The following is a 19,427-nucleotide window of genomic DNA, read 5'->3' as shown; positions in this document are numbered from 1 at the left end:
TGAATTTTGAAAAATTTCAAGTTAAGTAGTGTAAATATTTAGAAAAGAGTAACTTTAGGTGATGGTAAGTCTCATTGCAGCAGAGGTAAAGGACGGGGTAGACAAGTCTTTACTACAAAATGCAACTCTGGCACATGGGGATTTATAAAGAAACCATATGGGAGTTTTATACTCCTCCTTGATGCCAACACAGATGCAACCGAATTGGAAAGTTTAAAAAGGACAAGGATTGTGTTAGTATAAATAACATGTATAGCTTGCTTGAGATGTGGGGGGTTTCTCTTGTTGGTTTTTTGTTTGGTTTTTTTTCCCAGTGTCAAGATATGAAATAGTTACATTTCATTAAATACAAGGTGTGATGCACCTGCTGGGTCTGTCTGAGTATACAGAAGAGGTAGCGATTATCTGCTGCAGCATGAATGGATCCTTGACCAGCTGGTTTGAAAGGGCTTTTTAGTGTCAGAGCAACTGCAGTACTCAAACCACATTGCATCTGACCTTGTTTGATTTTAAAAAAAATAATAAATTAATATACCCAAGAGAACATTAGCCGTATCTGTTTTGCTTTCCTGCTTTCTATTAGTTTACTTTGTCTTATGGTTAAGTTTTATCCTTAGGTGAAACATAAACTTTCCATGGTAAAGGAACTACTGTAAAAATACAAAGCCTGTCTGTTTCGTCTTCCGCAGAGGAGAGGCAGTTTCTCTTTTGTGTTTTTGGGTTTTTTTTCGGGGGGGTGGGGAAGGCTGTCAGATGTCAAGAATAAGCTTTTGTGGTGGTGAAGTATATGACAGAATTTATTCTCAAAAGGTAAGGGTTTTAATATCTGAAGTTACAGAATCATAGAAACATTTAGTTTGGAAAAGACCTTTCAGATCGTCAAGTCCAGCTGTTAACCCAGGACTGCCAAGTCCAGCACTAAACCCTGTCTGTAAGCACTGCATCTGCATGTCTCTTAAATACCTCCAGGGGTGGTGACTGCACCACCTCCCTGGGCAGCCTGTTCCAATGCTTGACAGCCCTTTCAGTGAAGAAATTTTCCCTAATACCCGGTCTGAACCTCCTGTGCAACTTGAGGCCGTAAGTCCGTGTGTTTCTTAAAATACCTTTCAGTATGAATTTGCTGTTGACTTTTAATATAAAACACAATATTTATTTTTACAGAATATTTATTTTCAGACGTTCTGTTCCTGCCACAGAGTTGCTTATTCTTGGTTTTGTAACAGTTTTTGACACCGAAGAACCGCTCCTTAGATGGTTATTGCTATAAATGGTAACCATTTACTAGTGTTCAGGCTGCACAGAAATATCTCTGAGGAGGAGGAGGAAAAATCTGATATTTTTTTTCTCTGTACTGAATAGGTTAGCAAGCATTAGTCTAAGAAACTTCACAATTTCAATACCATATAATGTTTCCCGGTAGCAGAAAACTTGCTGCTGGGACTAAAATGGTCTAGCAAAATGTTAATCTTTTGTTACTTTTAGTTTTATGGAATCCTCATCTTCCCCTTTCATCTTTTTTCCTATTAAATAAAGATAATTTTTATGGTGGGACGAGGATACCTATCTCCAGACCTCAGCAAAGTACGGAGCAACTGTCCAAAAGCTATGAAGAGACTAATGGCAGAATGCTTAAAAAAGAAAAGAGATGAGAGACCCCTTTTTCCACAGGTGAGATATGTTCCTGTTCAGTTCTTAGTAGACTTTACAATTCAAATATTAAAAATAAAAATCAGTTATGAACTCACTGGCCAGTTCAAAATGTTTCTGATTAGTGCTATAGCATGACTTCATGAGAGTACTGTTTCAGCGCCTGGCTAGTGCTGTTTAATTTAAAATTGAAGTTTTTTTAAGTCTATTTTCAATTCAAAGCAGGTATTAAAATGACCTTTGTAGTTCAAAAAAAATCATGTTAGAGAACGTTTCAAACTGGGAGACAGTGAAATTTAATAATCTCAATTAGACACACAAACTTTAGAACTTGGTGTATGATCCAAATCTTTATACCCCCTCCTTGCTCTCCCCCAGGCTTGACGAAGGGAAACTGATAGTTTTGTCACAACAACTTGATTTATCATGCCTGCTGAGGAAGGTTTGGGTTCTAAAAGATTGGGGGTGACCTTTTTTTTGGTTTTGTTGTGAATGTAACCAAGCGTTTTCAAGGCGCTCCCCCTGCTGGCTCTGCGGTAGGTGGTGGTAAGCGAACTGCTGCCAAGGCTGTTCATTTGCAGCGATGGTAGGTATAGGTACTAGTGCGTAAACAAGGAGGCACATAAAAGGTAACTGTATGCATTATGCTTACAGAGGGAAATCAGTATGCCCTTTTAATCGGGAAAACGAGACAGTTTCTTCCCAAAATGTCCTTTTTAACTTTTTGAGGATGTGAACATCAGAGTGCAATGCAGTAATCTGTTTTTAAAAGTTTCTGTTTAAATATGTGCATAAATATTTTTCTGTAGTTAATTGATGGTTCTGCCTTTGATTTTGAGAGTGTTACAACTTTGCAACAACAAACGTGATCGCTTATTTTCTACCTGTTTTAGATTCTTGCCTCCATTGAGCTTCTGGCCCGGTCATTGCCAAAAATTCACCGCAGTGCATCTGAGCCCTCATTAAACCGGGCTGGCTTCCAGACAGAGGATTTTAGTCTATATGCTTGTGCTTCTCCAAAAACGCCTATCCAAGCAGGGGGATACGGTGGGTTTCCAGTACGCTGAAAAGAAATGTGAAAGGATGTGCCTGTGTGTCGTGTGCTGGTGTGTTCCTGTGAGTCCAACACACACGTACGCTCTCAGTTCTTACTGGCTATGTCTTTAAGGTTTACTGAGGGAATGAAGACTCACTTCCTAACACTGGGCTTTGAACGTCCCAAACATAAAGTCTGTGTTGGTACTGATTGTCATAGGAAAAGCTGGCACAAGAATTATAAGGTCACATAAGAGAAATGGGAAAGGTCACTTCAAAACAGGCAAAAAGAAAAAATCTTCTTAAGGTCGTCGGGTGTCATTTTCATTTGCCTGTGTCATTTTTGCCTAGTTTAATGTTTGTAGTTAGTTACTCAGGATTGAATTTGATTTTAGTCTACTTAAAATATGGTGGGTGTTTTTTTATTTCAGTTGAAGTCATTATATTTGAGCAATAGGTTTTAGATTCCTCAGTTAGTAATGCTATTCATATGTGGGAAACAATTGGAAAAATAAACTTAGTTTCGAGGCTGAACACAGTCAAAACTTCTTGTGGTCAGCAGAAGTGAACAGATACAACACAGAATCCAAAGAAAGATCTTAGTGATGTGTGTCTCATTTTGAATGCTGAAGTTTAAAATAGTGCTGTTTAGAGAACATGTCTTCCTGCAGAGGAGTGGTGGTATGGGTTTTATTTGGGGTTTGGGTTTTTTTTACTTTCTATTTTTCCTTGAATACTCTGATCTGCTATAGTTTAGACCATCTCAAAATGTTATATTACATATGGAATTCTGAACCTGCTTTTGCTGAACTTCAAGAATATAACTGGTAACGGTGCCTGTATCCTTTAATTAGCATGGATTTAAAAATTAAAACCAACATTTTAAATCCCAAGCATAACCAAATGCTTTAAGGGAAAAAGGCTATTAACACCCATAATAGGAAAAGAGGATTTGAAAAAGCAGTTGTTTTCATGGAAATCAGTATTACACCATGAATTTTGTTAGATGAAAGATTTTAATTACTTCAATATTGTTAGGAATACTCCTGAACATGCTTCTGTTCAGTGACGCATTGGGTTTTATTCACAAAAAATGCTGCTAGTTTGACTAAAAGTGAATCACTTGACTAGATATCTAGCTAAGAAAGCTAGACACCTTACCAGGATCCTGTCAGCTCACTTTTAAAGATTCTGTTTTTCTCAGGAGCATTCCTCTGGAACAGGTGAAACATAGTGGTTCAGGTTATATCAGTCTTTGATGTCAGATATAAAAACAACGTTATTATTGACTGTGTTCTTGTGGTTTTTTTTTAAATTAGTTATGTAGTTTTGTTTGTTTTAAACTGCTAAGCTATTAATTTTCACAGATTCTTCTGTATCAGAAGCAAGCTATTGCTGCTCTTGTTAGGACTTCAATGGCCAGGAGTGTTCTTAGTGGCTTCTGATTTACATGCTTACAGAGACGTTTGCATGTTGCTAGCAATAGGTTTTTGAAGTAGACCAGGAATTCAAGGTTTTCTTTTCTGTTGTCTGGCATCTGAGCCTTTTGAAGCAGAAAGTGGAGTTAGAGAACTTGAAGAGATATAGGCAAGAGAAAATTTCTGCATTTTCTGCCCAGATTCTAGGGGTCTTTTTAGTGTCTGCTATTGAAACAGTTTGGGAATGAACTTTTCTCATTTTGTTAGTCAAGAAAATTCAGCTGTTGAAATCTATCTCTATGGAAATAGTTATGGAGAATGGAAGTTGTTATTGTTCTAGAAAATCTGTTTCCCATCTTTCTGATAGCTTCACCTCATTTTGGCAGGCTTATCTGAAAATGAAAACAGGTTTTAATTTTTTTTTTCCTCTCTTACCAACTTTTTTTAAATTATTATTCTGGACAGTGAAGAGGAATGCTTCTTAAGCTTTGGGGTGTGGTATCCAGTACAGGCTACAATGCCCCTGTCAGTAAGAGCAAGATGATGATGCTGGGTCTCCTGCAGAATCTAGATCTAATGTGGCATCCCACACACAAAAGGCTTATCCACCTGAGGAGTTACGGAGAGTGCAGAACCATCAGCACTGCCCTGCCCAGGCTTACTCTTTTTCAGGAACTGTCAGATCAGTTCAAACAAGTTATTCCTTAGAATAGTGTTATCCTCCTTGTTAAGAGTGTTCTTCTGTGCTATAGGAACTGCAGTGATGGGGGGAAAAAATGCTGCCATCCTCAGACACAGCAGCCCTGTTTCCTGCTGGATGGTCAGTGCATTAAACTTCTTCCTGTGTCACCTGTTTGTAAACATCAAGCACGGTTTGGGATCCATGGCCAGAATGTGATCTTAGCATCTCACTAAGCATTTTATGAAGCCTAAAAGAAGGCTGGATTTTGTGGATCATTAACCTCTGTCATAAAGGTATTTAGGGGTTTCACTTCTGTAGTTTGTAATTGTGGCTTCAGTGAGATTTGGGAACGTATGTAGGATGAAGATGCCTAAATACACCTGTGGATTTGGGTCTGTTCTCAAAGATGCAACTTGACTATATGGTTTAGAAACAGATGCCTGTTGGTCCTGAAAACAGGTCTGTAGGATTGCAGGCTTTTCTGCAGTGGTAGTTTATAAAACTATGTGAGATTCTTCCTTTTCTTTACTTCCCTGCATCTCAGTATAGAAACAAAATCTATCTCAGTACCTTTTAGAAGGACTAGATTCTCCTAAACACTGCTATGTTCTTCCAAGGATACTAATGATCCACATCAGTGTATGTTCCAGTTTTTTACTTAGCCGGTGGATGGTATCCATACTAAAAGCTCAGCGCAAGATCCAGCTGCGGTTTTGTCACATTTTTCTGTGTCTGTGAATGTAATCCAGGCAAAGTGTTGGAATTTGGATTTTCCCTCTGATAAGTCCATTACACTCTGCTTCAGTAGACAAGGCTGGCATGGACCTGGAAGGGAACCATTCTTCTCCTTATGATTCTTCTGAGAAATGTGGCATCTACCCCAGGATAAGAAGTACAGTTAAGGTGTTGTGTATATGCCTTAGTAACCTCACGAATCCAGGTAACTTGGAAATTTGTGAGAGTAGAGATCGGTAACTGTCTTAAATCTTTCCAGCAATCAGGGGCAGTAGGTTCGCTCAGAACATGCCCCTATAATATATTATTTGGACACAACGTGAAAGAATTTGATCATCTTTTTTTTTTGATCATCATTTTTTGAAAGTATGTGTTTAAAATAGTTTCCACTTGCTTTGCACGTGACGAGCATGACAAAACTCTAGTAGCTAACTGGAAAGGGTTCTTTAAGAAGTGTACATTTTCAAATGCTGTCCATCCTTTGGAAAGGAATTTGTTACCAGTCAAAACAAGTATCTGAAGTTCTGCTTGGTAAAAAGCACATCAGCCGTCTGGCCCACAATTAATAAAAATGTATTGCTTTTTTTTCACGTAGCAAATTGCTAAGTATGTGGTTTCATAGCTTTAGGGTAAGCTGACCTCATTTGGAGCATCCATGGCTCAGTGCCTTACCCTTGTACTGGCAGATGGTCTCCAATTTCACAAGTCGGTACGGCACAGTTGAGTGGATCCCCCCCACCATTAACGGAGCAGCGCTCCAAAAACTGGTTGGAAAACTTTCCTTGCCCATCAGCTTGAGCTAGCATTTGCTAGGTCAGCTGCTTGAGCCATCTTGCCTCAGGGCCAGATAGTGCCTGTGTGGCACAACAGGCAGGTCATTGCTCTGCAGCTCGGGTCAGGAGGGAGAGTGGGACTGCAGTAGTCCCAGTTTAGATTAGCATTGGCCATTACAGAACTATGTCCAAAGACTTAGCAGGGCAGAATCGATATGATCCTCTTCCTGCAGGGCAGAGCATCGTGGGTGATGTGCCTGAAACAGTCTTCGTTTTGTGCATTTATTGCTCTCAGGCAAGACCTTCCTGTCCTGCTAGCAAACGGTGAATTCACAGTTCAGGTTACTTCATTGATCTGTATACATCTAAGTCTCGTGAAGAGGTTGCCTGTGTTCTCTCTTCCTCTCCTGTAGGTGAGGTTTCTTTCAGAAGATGAAAGAACTAGGTACAGGTATTTTGCATCTTCAGAATAGAAAGGGGTGACCTAAAGCATTTTAGCTGCTGCTCAGGAAGTCCTGCTGACACGTAGCAGGATGGGAGATGCCTGTATGTGGATAGGGATAGCCACCTGCGTTCCTCATCTAGGGAAAGCTGTTACTGGTGACTGCATTTCATGCATGCTCAACTGACGTAATCTCATTATTGGGTGAACATGTTGCCTATTTGGGTCGCCTGTTGATTTGAGATCGGATTAGCACCTGAATTTTGAAAGGGAAGATTTAGCATTAGCTTGTCAAAGAAAATGTCTTTGCTAAGGTTTTATTTAAATGGCAGAAAAGTCTGAAAATCACCTTTTTACAGCTACCATTCTATCTGAAATGCTTCTTGACTTCTGATCCTGTTTTTCCATTGCCTTTTCCCAATTAATGGTTCATCTTTTATCTTCTGAAATCCCTGTACAACTATTAAAAGCTGAATTATTACCAGAAATGGGCAGAAGGACAAGATGAGTAATGAAAGAACCATGTCTTGTTTATAAATTGATCTTTAATCAGCAGTTTAGGAAGGCAGACTGAAAAATAAATTAAGCAGAGCATGTTTTGAAAGTGTAGCTAAGCATGAATGTCATTCTTAAAAATTAGCCTCACAGGCAATACTTGCTTACTTTTTTTGTCTTTCTCTTAAAAGAAAAATATTTTTTTAAAAAGGCATGTTTCTAGAAGATACTGTGAAGAGAGTTGGGAGATCAGTGAAAGTCAGAGAGAAGCAAGAAAAATTATAAAGTATTTTGGAGCAAGGGTTTTATCTGTTGGTAGAACTAGTAAACCAGACAATTAGATCCATCATGAATTTTTTATTCTTTTGTTGTTACAACTTAAACCTACCACCACAGTCTATCAAGACACACAGAGCTTGAGGAATGTCACAGCCCCCTGTGCCAGCCGCCCTTACTTTTAGACCTTGGGTGTACTTCCTTCTCATTTCCTATGATGCATAGAGACCTCTGCTCTCTCCCTCCTTTCAAGTGCCCTTAGATCAGCCGTATCAGCTGTTCCTACCAGGCAGGTCCTGTAGATGCCTTTTCTTCCCCCTCTTCATGCAGACTGTTGATCATTCTTCTTGGTTCTCTTCATAGAGCAAGACATTCCATGGAATTAATGCTGTCGGCCTAAAATTCTGTTTGCAGGGTTGTTTCTCATTTGTTTCCAATATTTGGAATAGGAATCTTAAGAAAAACAAAAGCCAACAAAACACTCACTCTTGAAAGGATGGAAGGACACCAAGATAGCAGAGCAGTTGTTTGGATGTAATGGCATTCAGCACACCTCTGTTGAACAGAACAAAGGGTCTCTTATGCCTGCTTATCAGTCCTTCATTATTAGGAGAGCTCTGAGGGCATAAACTAACCCAAAATTCATGTGAAACCCAACACAGGGAAGTTATATGTACGTTTCTTTTTTTCCTCTTTCTCCTGAGTCGTTTTGGTCAAGGATAGTTGGACAACCCTCCCTAAAAATCCTATAGAATACAATTTCTTTGTGGATGGCAGGGATATTTTTTGGCTGAAGTATAAGGTTAAAAGAATGAATATCTTAGATTCAGCTTCTATTTGGTGTTCTGGCAAACTTCGTAAGACTTTGGACAGCTGTTTTACTCTATACCATAGTTTCATCATCTCTGAAATGGGACTACCAGTCTATCTCATGGCATGCTGACACTAAATAAGCTATGTAGAATTTCAGGAGATCGTTGCATGTGAAAGCAATGCATAGAATTATTGGTTATTTCATAATTGTGAAGGAAGCATGGGGTTGCTTTATTTGTTGTGCTCCCTATTAGCAAGGCCTGATTTCTGCTCTGGGAGTGAATAGACAATCTCACCATTCTTATTTTTCCACAGTAGGTTGTTATGTTGGTCTCTAAACCAGATCCTGGCAGGTTTTTTTAGTACTGATTTAATATTCAGGCACTTTACTGTATATAGTCTTCAACGGTTAACGGGTGTGTCAAATAGTTCTTTGTTATTAAACCAGTTTTACACCAGAATAGAAATCAGGTTGCAGTCTGACGCATTTATTACACTTGTTGCTTTTCAGGAGGATATATGTGCAATAAGGAGTTTAAAGTGAAATTAAACTGATACATTTTATTTTCAAATGCATGATGAATTAGACTTTGCTTGAACTTTTCAGACCTTTGTCTTGGGAAGAATGGGTACAGCTTGCTTGCAAGAAATTCTTTTTCAGTAAAAAAATATGCTGGGTCTGTATTCAGTGATCTCTCACTATGTATTCTTTTATGCTTTAATTTTAACAGTTTGCATTTTTTAACATCTTTTACATTCAACCTAATGTTCAGCTAGTCTGGAGAAAATCTCTGACCATTTAGTGACTGAAATTACCTTTTTAAACCAAGCTCTTGTCCTCCCTCTACAGGAGAATTTGCAGCGTTCAAGTAGCCACAGCACCATGGCAGCACCCACTCTGTTATTTAAGTCTTGTGTTCCTACAGTTTCTTAACATCAAAACTCTATTCTGCTCTGCAAAACCTAAAGTAATTTAGAAAAAGATACCCATAAGCTTAAAAGTGGAGCAGAATGGAACTGCCAGTCCAACACAATGGGAAAAAGTACCTTTTTGGGAACCAGAATCCTCTGCTGCCAGTGTTTCTCCTTCAACACAAACTACCACGTGCATTCGGAGACCCGCAGTGGCTGCCTGTGCCGTTGGCATCATTCCCAGGAGAGAGGAGAGGGCCCTCGTGGTTTGACTGTGGTGCTCGGGCATAAGGGGATGGAACTGCTGCTGCAACTTAAGAGACTTGCTTTGGATGGTCTGCCGGTCGGCTTTCTCCCTCTAACAACGTACCATCAGAGGCTGAAAATCTGATGAGTGCTAATATAAAAGAATCATGCTCCGTTCTGATCTTTTTTTTTTTTTCCTGGTGTACTCACTGATTTATGGACAATGCAGTATCCCCTTTTCACTGTATTACAATGTCAAACACCTAAATCTGTCTATATTATTGGGGTTTATGCCAGTAAAATTAAAAGTGTGGGGTCATGGGAGCTGTAGAAGATGTTACTCTAAAGGCAAAGAGGTTAATCTGAAGGAAAAGGGGATGCTGCTGCACCTTTTTTCAGATTTTCTTTATTACTACTTCAAAAAACAAACCACCACCAACCTTAACCTTTTTCCTTTTCCAGTATTTTCTTGGTGTGTGCATATAAAACATCTTTAGAAGGATTAGGTAGATCCCTCTTTTGTTGGTCCAGCAACAAACTGAAGTTGAAAAAAAACAAAAGTAGCAAGATTGTCCTCTTTTATTTTTTTCTTTTGTATCATACGATACAATGTATTTATCAAAGATGCTACCACAGCATCTGAAGTCTGTAGAAGAATCGCTGATACAGACTGTGAATGGTGTATGTACCTACTTTAAAAGTTTTATTTTAAATGAGGGTGCAGGTTAATGCCAGGTACCTTACCAATATGTAATGTTTTCATAAATGGGGAAAAAAGTTCTCAGGTTGAATTGAATACAAATACAAAACCCCCTAGAATTAGACATTCCGAAAATTATGTTTTGGTACTTTCAAGAGGTTTTTTTAAAGGATTTTTATCCTGCTAATTAAATGTCCTCTGATAAGTGTGTGTGTAAATGTGGAGCATCTTGTCCTAATGGCAAGTTGTTAGATCAAAACAAAACGGTACTTGCTGGATCCACGCTGACTACTTCTCCTCTCATTGCTTTCGTCCCTGTCATCTCTTCCCTTCCATTTGTCTTTCTCTTTTGTACACTTTGCAAACTAGGATGAAGGTGGCGGTATCTCCATTAGAATGCTTTGTTTTCCTGTCCTCCAATCCTGGTTTTCAAATGGTTGGTAGCTTTTTGACAAGTTACCCAGTCAGGGAAAAAACAACTCAAAGTTCTGCACATCGTTTACCTCTAGTAGAGTATCTTGTGATGTGATCTGTTTGCAGAGTTCTCTGGTATGTGGTATTACGTGTAAATTATTTGTACAGAGGCAAGTCAGACCACATTAGAAAGAGATTCAAGCTCAGAAGTTTTCAGAATTTGATTCCTGTCTGCCCTGTACCACTCCAGGTGAGGCAGGAGAAATTGCCCCCCTCTAGCAGGGAGGTTCTTGCTGGGGGCAGGTGGGGGGGGTGTTACAAAAAATCTTAGCAAATAAATGAAGGAGTTAAATGTGTGTGAATGTGGTGTCTGTGCTAAACATGGATGTATTGGGTGAGGATACTGTCCTTCCCTCCCTAGGAGAATCGGACTGTTCCTGTCTGTGGAAGGTTGTTCCCAGGTGAAGGGAGAAATGCACATTGGTAGTGGAACGTGCTTTTAAAACCCTGGAGTTCTGCGGTGTTGCTGGTAGTCTGTTTTGTTTGTCAGTAAATATTTACTGGGGTTATAGGGACCGGACTAATCTGAAGTGGGAATTATAACTGAAATACTGTGTATTCCATATTAATTCCACAAACATTAGCAAGACAGCAATAGCGAATGACTTAATAGTCACTACAAAAATGAAGTGATTCATGTTGGTACATGAATAGAATTGATTTTGTGTACAGGATGCGTTTAAAAACAAAACAAAAAAAGAAAGCACAATTATTTTTTTCTTGTCTGCTGTGGGTCTTCAGATGCTGTAAGGTTTTTTTCCTTATTGACATTGGCAGGAATTTAAATAGTAGCAATAGCCACTTTCCAGTGTGGAGAAGCTGATGAGCGAGCGGTGGTGTGCAGACCAGTGAAATCCAGTGCTCCCTGGTGACCATCTGTGGCCAATACCACAGTACCCAAGAGGTGGAAGGAGCCTGGGGCCACTGGGGTCAGCAGGCAGGTGAGAGCATTTACAGATACAGGCTCCCAGACGGTGAAGTAGTCACTGCTCGTTCTCCTTTCACCCCACGCATTGCTCCAGCCCCTGTATGAGGTGTGGCCTCATTTGTACGTATTGGGCATACTGGAAATTAGTGTTCTCTCAAAAGAAACTGTTACTGGAGCAAGTATGTACAGGTGGTTCATTTGTTTCACAGAGCTTGTTAAAAGCCCTGGTTTCCTTCCACAGGGTTATGCTGGCAGAAGGTTATCTGCTAAAATATAACTGATTGGAATTTCATTCTGTCTTTGCTTAAAATGAACTTATTTTTGTGAAGATTCATTACCCATTAGTCTACAATATGCTTCTTGAGCCCATAGGAAAAGCACAAGGAAAATTGCTATCCTTGTCCATGCAAAGCACTTTATAAGTAACACATGATCTCTGGGTTGTTGTTTTTTGGGGTTGGGGTTTTTTTTTGTATTGGGGTTGGTTTGTTTGTAGTTTTGTTTTTCTGTTTTGTGGGGGTTTTTTTTTTCCCTGAGGAATGTGCAAGTTGTTTGGCTGCTGTTTAGAGAAGTCCTTTCAGGATGCATTTCTACTGGTTTTCATGTACGTTTGTTTCCCTCCAGCTAGCTGTAGTAATGTGTGTTTGTCCGTAAGAGGTCCCACGTAATACTCATGGCAAAACTTGGAAGAAATTTGCTTTGTAAATAATTAGGATTATTTTTTAATTTTTTTTTAAATCTTTTCCTTCAGGAGTTTTTCTGGATGTCTTGCATGCCATCAGAACCAGTCCTAAAGGTTCCCTGTAGCTGTTTAGTGAATGGGGAGATAAGAGTAGGCAAGAACTGAGTGCCCTGTGTAGCAGTGCGATGAAGGAGGTAAACTGAAATGACCAGTTCATGTCCATAACACCAGATTTCTAAAGCGTTTCTGTGGTGTCCCAACCACAAGCACATACCATACTATGGAAATATTAGTATGTATTTTTGTGTGTGCATGTTGGGGCAAACACCTAGACAGCCATACTGCTTTTGGCTCTACAGTGTCTAGTATCTAATAATTACTTGCAAAAATACCAGTATCCAATCTCAGCTATTCATGTCTGTATGAACCACATGTACACCTTCCCCTCTGCCTTTCATTTTCCATCCAGTTAGAGCCCTGTTCCCCTTGTTGCATCTTCCCTGTCAGTATGTGATTGTTTCCTGCAGCGTATTTGCTGGAACTGGAACGTTGTAGTGGAGCTTAAACCAAATACTACGAGTATAGAGGCCTGGTTATTTTGAAAGTAATTTATGCATGAATTAAGTCCTACATGGCCCCAGATACAATTACCCCGTCACTTCTTTTTTGTGAAACTCATGCAGGTCATTAAATGAATCCACTTCTGCTTTTTATGCTTACCTAAAATCATTTTTTCTTGCACTTGAGTGGTCTAGTAGCTGATGATGCACACTGATTGAGGCCAAATACAGCCATCTTATCATAGCCACTCAACATCGCTTAGATTAGTATGTGCTCATTAGAGGCAGAATTTGGCTTTTGTGACATAAAATCAGTGAAATGGTGACTGTTGATAAATACCACATCTGTCCACAAATGCCCAAATCAGGAGAAAAAAAAGACATCGAAGATCATGCGTAGATAGGTTTGCTTCTGTGTTTGCCTGGTCATGTAAATGTATCCAGCATTTTACAGAACATTTGGGGAAGCCAGATCCTCAGAAACCTCGCGAACAAGTTCAAGTGGAAGTTTTGATGGCTGGAGGGGCTAAATTTAGGGAAGAAGCATGTAGACATTTCACAGTTTTGCAGCCTATAGATTTCACTCCCTTCTTGACTGTGAGTGCAGCATGTGTAGCACAAACTATTCATAGTACTGTAGACAACGTGTCTTCTGTCTGTTGAAAAAAGTATCACCGGTAGCACAACTTGACAGGCAAAGCTTCTAGGTACAGTCAAGTTCAGTTAAAAAGCAGGTGCATGAGTGGACTGTTAATGGCATCACTTTGAAGGTGCTGGATTTTCTGGTTTTTCTGTTACGCATTTTACATAGAAGTTTATGAAACAAATTTTCTGTTTACTGTAGCCTTGTTAATATGCATTTGCACTTCATTTTTGTTTTGGCATGCATTTTAAGTATCTTTCTCCATTGCTTCATTTATGTCTTACCTAGTCAATAAAATTACCGGAAGAGCAGAGCAGAGTAAAGCTGTTAGGACTGTTTCTTAGCATTTTAAGTTTCATGGATGCTAACACAGAAGTTACTAAGTCAGCACCATGACAGCAGCATATAACTACGAAACTCTGGAAGGAGGAAACTTTAAAAAATGCAGAATTAGAGTATACTGAGAACAAATTATGATGAAAACTAGCATTATCTCTTTTCTTTAGAAAAGCGAGCTACCAAGACACTGTTAAATGGTTTACATAGGGATCCCCCAAAACAATTTTTGCAGTTTGCCAAATGATCATGTGCCTTTACAACCTTAAGAAGTACAACAGAATGTAAACCAGGTGCTTTGTAACTAGAACAGTGGCTTTGGTTTACTTCTGATGCAGTAGTTTTGTATATAGCTATTACTGTAGATAGGTAGTTTTGGAGCTGATAAACTTCTGTAAAGGAGCAAGGAGGGCAGAGAGCATTTCCCAAAATACCTGTTAACCATTTCAAAGCTAGGAATTGAAGGATACCTAATTAAGTTACAGTAAACCTGCTGCTTGAAATCTGCTCTATCAAAAGTTAAATGAGGTTAATTTACTTTAAAAACAAATAATCTCTCCTCCCCCTTGCGAGACACAAAGATCTTGTTAAAGAAAGGTAATGGAAAGCTCCGAAGAGGCCCAAAGTTACACTGTCACAGCATCTTGGAATGAGATGGTAGATGAAAAACAACAGCTAGATGAGGAGAAACTGATGGCGAGTACTCATGTAATGAAAGTCCATATATACCAGACCATACAAATAATTCCCTGGCCCAGAAACCACAATTGATTTTGTTTTCTGGAATATCAGCAGGTTTCCTCAGTTCTTCCTCGGGCCTCTTGCAGTTGTAATTCAGTGATTGCATACTGTATTGCACATCAGCTGTGGGAGATGGTAGGTGTCTTGTCAGCTGAGGGACAACCAGTCTGTTTGAATTTGTTCAGATTTCAAACCGGTTACGCAGACTTCTGGCAGTACCTATGTACCAGTGTCATATTTAATCTACTTGTCCATAAAGGACAAAATAATGGGTTTTGGTATTAGTGCTTTTTCAGATCTTTTCCTTTTCTTCTTTGGGGCAAGACTTTGGACGTAATTGTAGATCATAAAGTTATGTCTAAAGGCACAATTCATATGAAAAATCAGACCAATTTTAAGTTGGTTTTGTTCCTTTTAGAAAGTAAAGTGTAAAAACGTTTTACGAATGTTCCAGGAACTATCTGGAATCCTTCTACCTACCCCAAATTCTGCACTAAAAGTACATGTGAGAAGATCGTATTTTGTCCTTTTTTTTTTTTTTTTTTTTTATTAAATCACAAGGAAACTGTTTCCCTAAGAGAAGGGAGCTGATGGGAGGGTTTAGAAACTTCTAAACTACCTAGGTATTTGCTTCATAGCATCACAGCAGCAGCGTGTTCAGCTCATCCAGCTCCTTAAGCGCCAACAGTGGCCTGTCAGGTCGTTTTGTCTAGTTTGTCACCTTTGCAGCAGCTCTACTTTAGAATAAGCCTTGTGTGACATTTACTTTTGAGCAAGTAAACCACAAAAAAATAACTGTTTTCTTTTTTGTTCAGGTTGGGAAAATGGTTGGGTTTTGTTTTGATAAATGTCATTCTGTGTTGCATTTCTGTATTCACCCTAGTTGAAAAGAAAGTCTGTCTGTGTGTTTGGGAGTTCAGTGGAATGTTAGGAGAAGAAATGAATCGCACCATCTGGGCATGGATGTTGGGTCTAGGGGGCAAAATGGACCAAACTTGGGTGTTGGGTTATTTGGGATCAGTGGGGGTTCTGAGGGCATAATTTAAATTAACTCTGTCTAAAATCAAATGTAAGTGCAATAAATGTGCTTTTTTATTCAAAGCTGTGAACCTTTAGGGGAAAAAAAAAACCCAACAAAAAAAAAATGCACATCATTCCTTCATGAGCCTTGTGTCCTACCTGCCTCCCCTTCTTGCCCCGCCCTCCCCCCCACTTCTCCTCGACTGACAGAAACCTGACAGTGGCCAATTTGCATGTGTTGGCAACCCCAATTAATGTTGCTTTTCTTCTGATCTCATTTGTTGGGACTGGGGAAAGTCCTGCCCGCTACTTCTTGCCACCCTTGAAAACCCTTTGGGATCCAGTGCTGACCTGTGCCACTAGAGCAGGGTCTGTTTGGGACCGGCTGCAAGTGCAGTGTCCCTTCTGGCCCTTTGACCTGCAGTTCTAACTTCATTTCAGGTGTGGTGATGGTCCCCAGGGCTGGGCAGGTGACTTTTTTCTTCAGCAATTGCAAAAGTAATCAGTCATCAGCTGTCTGATTGGATCCCTTTTCCCCTTTGTCAAAACATACATGCAGGCTGGCCACTGTTGCCTTCTGCGACTGCCTTGTTTTGAAGGAGCAGGTCTATGTGTTTGTAATCTGTTGTGCATGACTTGCACTGTCTGTCTTACTTGAGCACAGGCTGCTTTTCCTAGATTAGGAAAGGTGCACTGGTTTCTTGGGGGGGTTTCCACAAGAGGCACAAGGCACACGTTTCATTGAAAAGCGATGGAAGGTGTAGCACTCAGTACTTGGACCCTGTGGGGGAGTGAGAGAGGACTGGCTTGTTTAAAGTTTATAGATACACACATCTATATCCTTTAAACTTTATTATTTTTATATATAGTCAAGACAATGGCATTACCTCATAGTACAGAGGCTTGTTTATGAGAAGCAAAGTATCTAGTAAGGAGAAGAAAGGGAAATTTATATACAGATTTGATTTCTTTTGTTTGTTCCTTAGTGCAATGAAATGTATGTCCCACCAATTTAAACTCTGTGCTAACACATTCCTTTTCAGCTGTGTATTTTTTTTGACCACCAGAGGTTTGCAAGGGGCTTATGACTGCAAAGTAGAAGGTTCAGTCTGCTTAATTAAAAAAAAAAAACAACCAATTGGGTTAGTAAGTTTCCATAGCTGCTTTTTAAAATCTGCAATGGAGTAATTGTTTTGAAACTTGTATTTATTTTTTCAGTTTGTAACAAAATGTTTATTTTCAGTTTCCTGTTACATAGGTCATGGCAACTCCCCTTCTTTCCTTCTCAAGTTTCCCTTGTAATTGCCAATACAACTTTTCTTGTTTGTTCCTTCCCCCTTTACTTTTGTTCTCCCTTCATTTGTACTTTGGAGTTTTTCTCATGTAAATTTGTACAATGGGAAATATTGTCCAGTTTGGTTAGAGAGCATGGAGACTTAAAACATATTAAAATTTGATAGCTGAATTCAGATTGAAGAAAACTATTTCTGTGTAAAGTTATTTAAAGAACTCTGTATTATAAAAAAGGCAAAAAGTTCTATGTACTTGATGTGAATACGAGAATACTGCTATAATAAAGATTGACTGCATGGAAAGGTCTGAAGGATATTGTTTATCACTTAATTCACAACTCCTCTCCATGAAGTTCCAGAGGTGGTTCAGGGGTGTGAAAAAATGTACTTTGTTGTTGCTTTAGAATACAACTCTGTGAAGGAAAAAAGGGGGCAGGGGGGAGAGCCCCAAAACCAACCAACCCCGGAATGCCTAGAGTAACTGATCTTCCTTACGCTGGACTGCTACCTCCTGAACTGCTGCGCATAGCACTGAGGCACTTTTACCTTTGCAGAGGGTTTTGATTCACAAGGATTATTCTGAGCTTTGGTAATACCCAAGGGCAATTCCCCCTGGGAAAAGCTGGTCTTGAGTTCTCTTCAGGGTAACTTCCCCTCCTTCTATGACAGCTGTTACATGGGCTGGTTTCTGGTGACAAGATCTCAGTGAAACATCTTGTAAGTTAGCTTCTCTGTGTTTCTAACATGGACAAGTTTTATTTCCCCCCACCATTTTAATGGCTATTTGGCAGAGCTTTGACAGGATTCTTCCATGAATCCACAGTAGGTAAGCTTTAAATAACTGAACATGGACAGATCACCTTATTTCTTAGGGGCAGCACCTTATGTATTGCGAAAACATTACAGAAGCTTATGTAGATTCAAGTACCCCACCTCTAAAGCAGTAATGTTCATTCTCCAGAAATCCTACAGCACTCAAAATACAACTTAGAGTTTGTTTACAGTTAACATTTATTGAAATTAGGACTGAGGAGCTAAAGCTTTGGTTCCAGGGGCCTGCAAGTAGCAGAACAGAATCCTGAGAACGTTTTCAACCTATTCTTTTTCCCCCACCACTGCTAAGAGCAGGGACAGGACCTCCCTGACCCAGTGCCCATGCTGCCCTCAGCAGTGGTTGAAGCTGTTGGTTTTAGAGCCATAATGTGAACACAGCAGCTTAAGAGACAGGGTAATGAAACAGAAACCAGCAAAAGCCTCAGTTCTTTAAGGGGACAACAGCACAGGTCTCTCAGCACAGAGGGAATGTGTCCTCACGGTTAGCTAATGCTGGGTCTACAGCACAGCAAAGAAAGTAGTTTTGAACTGGCAGCAGTTAAGCTACAACTCACCAAAAAGTAGTTACACTGCAGGCTCATACTCCCAAAACAAGACTACCTGGACTCCAGCACTCAGCTACCCAAGAGCAGGTGAAGGCAATAACCAGCACAAACACCTGCGTTCTGTACAGCAGAGAACTGGGCCATTTACCTTCGGAAGTGCAGAAGTAATTGCTGGAAGACGGGCACTTCTGGCAGTACGGCTTGAGGGCGGCCAGCGAGCAGGGCCAGGCACGATGCCCCGGCCCTGCATCCCAGCCGGGCCCTTCGGAGCCAAGTTAAAACACGACCCGGACCGCGTGCGGACTGGTGACTGTGTTTATTGCCGTGTAACGCAAAGCCCGGCCTGGCCGCGCTCCCGGGGGCCGGGGCCTGCGCCGGGAGGGGCGGCAGAGCCGTTCCGCTGTGCCGCCGGCAGCGCCCGCACCCGCAGGCGCCTATTCCGCGTCGTCCGGAGGGATCCCCAGCTCCTCGTCCGTCCAGGCCGAAGGGTCGGGGTAGGGGAAGTGGCCCTGGGAGAGAGGCACGGTCACAGCCCGGCCGCGGCCCCGGCCCTGCCCCCCCGCCCGCCGCCTGCCGGCCTCACCAGCACCATGTCCGAGCTGTGCCAGAAGTGCCAGAGGATCCAGAACCACATGAAGCCGCTGAGGACCTCGCCCCGGATCACCTGCGCCCGCGTCAGCTCCGGGAACTGCCGGTACCGCGGCTGGATGTGCACCTCGCCGCCCGCGCTGCAACGAACGCGCCGCCGCGGTGTCACTCCCGGCCCCCGGCCCGCCCCTCGCCCGCCCCTGCCCCTCGCCCGCCCCTCGCCCGCCCCTGCCCCTCGCCCGCCCCACTCACTGCCGCAGCCCGGTCGCGCCGCTCCCGGTCCGCAGCAGCCGCCCCGCCGACCGCCCCAGCGACGCCAGCATGACGGCCGCCCTGCCGCCCCCCCGCTCCCGCAATGTCACCCCTGCCGCCTCCCAACAACAGCCGCGGCGATTGGCCCGCCCCGGCGCCTACCAACTCCGGGCTGCGGAGGGGCGAAGGGGCCGCAGGAGGGAGCGCCCCTCTGTGGCTGCGAGGGCAGCCCTGCCCCCCGCCTCCCCCGGCACTTGGGAGCGGCGGGACCGCACCAATGCCCCGGCGGGGAGCTCCTCGTGAGCCTCAAAAGTTGGCGTCCCCCGCGGAGGGCGCACAGGAGGGAGCGGGCCGC

The 19,427-nt window shown here is 41.6% G+C and overlaps 2 protein-coding genes across 5 annotated transcripts in view; one reads left to right on the top strand and one right to left on the bottom strand.

Annotated features, from left to right (window-relative positions):
• The window catches only part of BRAF (B-Raf proto-oncogene, serine/threonine kinase), an 88,465-nt gene extending 71,305 nt beyond the window's left edge, over positions 1–17,160 (top strand). For all 4 annotated transcript variants that reach the window (XM_037390749.1, XM_037390751.1, XM_037390750.1 and 1 more), the window contains exons 17-19: positions 1,537–1,671; positions 2,544–2,697; positions 9,170–17,160. In XM_037390749.1, the coding sequence (XP_037246646.1) occupies positions 1,537–1,671; positions 2,544–2,697; positions 9,170–9,192 (312 nt within the window). In that variant the 3' untranslated portion in view covers positions 9,193–17,160. The remainder of the gene's footprint in view (positions 1–1,536; positions 1,672–2,543; positions 2,698–9,169) is intronic.
• A 1,372-nt stretch (positions 17,161–18,532) lies between these two features.
• NDUFB2 (NADH:ubiquinone oxidoreductase subunit B2) lies at positions 18,533–19,201 on the bottom strand. The gene is made up of 3 exons (XM_037390753.1): positions 19,073–19,201; positions 18,816–18,960; positions 18,533–18,741 (listed from the first exon to the last, which is right to left on the bottom strand). The coding sequence occupies exons 1-3, from the start codon at positions 19,141–19,143 to the stop codon at positions 18,667–18,669; spliced, it is 291 nt and encodes a 96-aa protein (XP_037246650.1). The 5' UTR covers positions 19,144–19,201; the 3' UTR covers positions 18,533–18,666.
• Positions 19,202–19,427: the final 226 nt, after the last annotated feature.

This window comes from Falco rusticolus, chromosome 5 (genome assembly GCF_015220075.1).
Source record: "Falco rusticolus isolate bFalRus1 chromosome 5, bFalRus1.pri, whole genome shotgun sequence".
NCBI lineage: Eukaryota > Metazoa > Chordata > Aves > Falconiformes > Falconidae > Falco > Falco rusticolus.
This window is presented reverse-complemented; position numbering and strand designations above follow the sequence as displayed.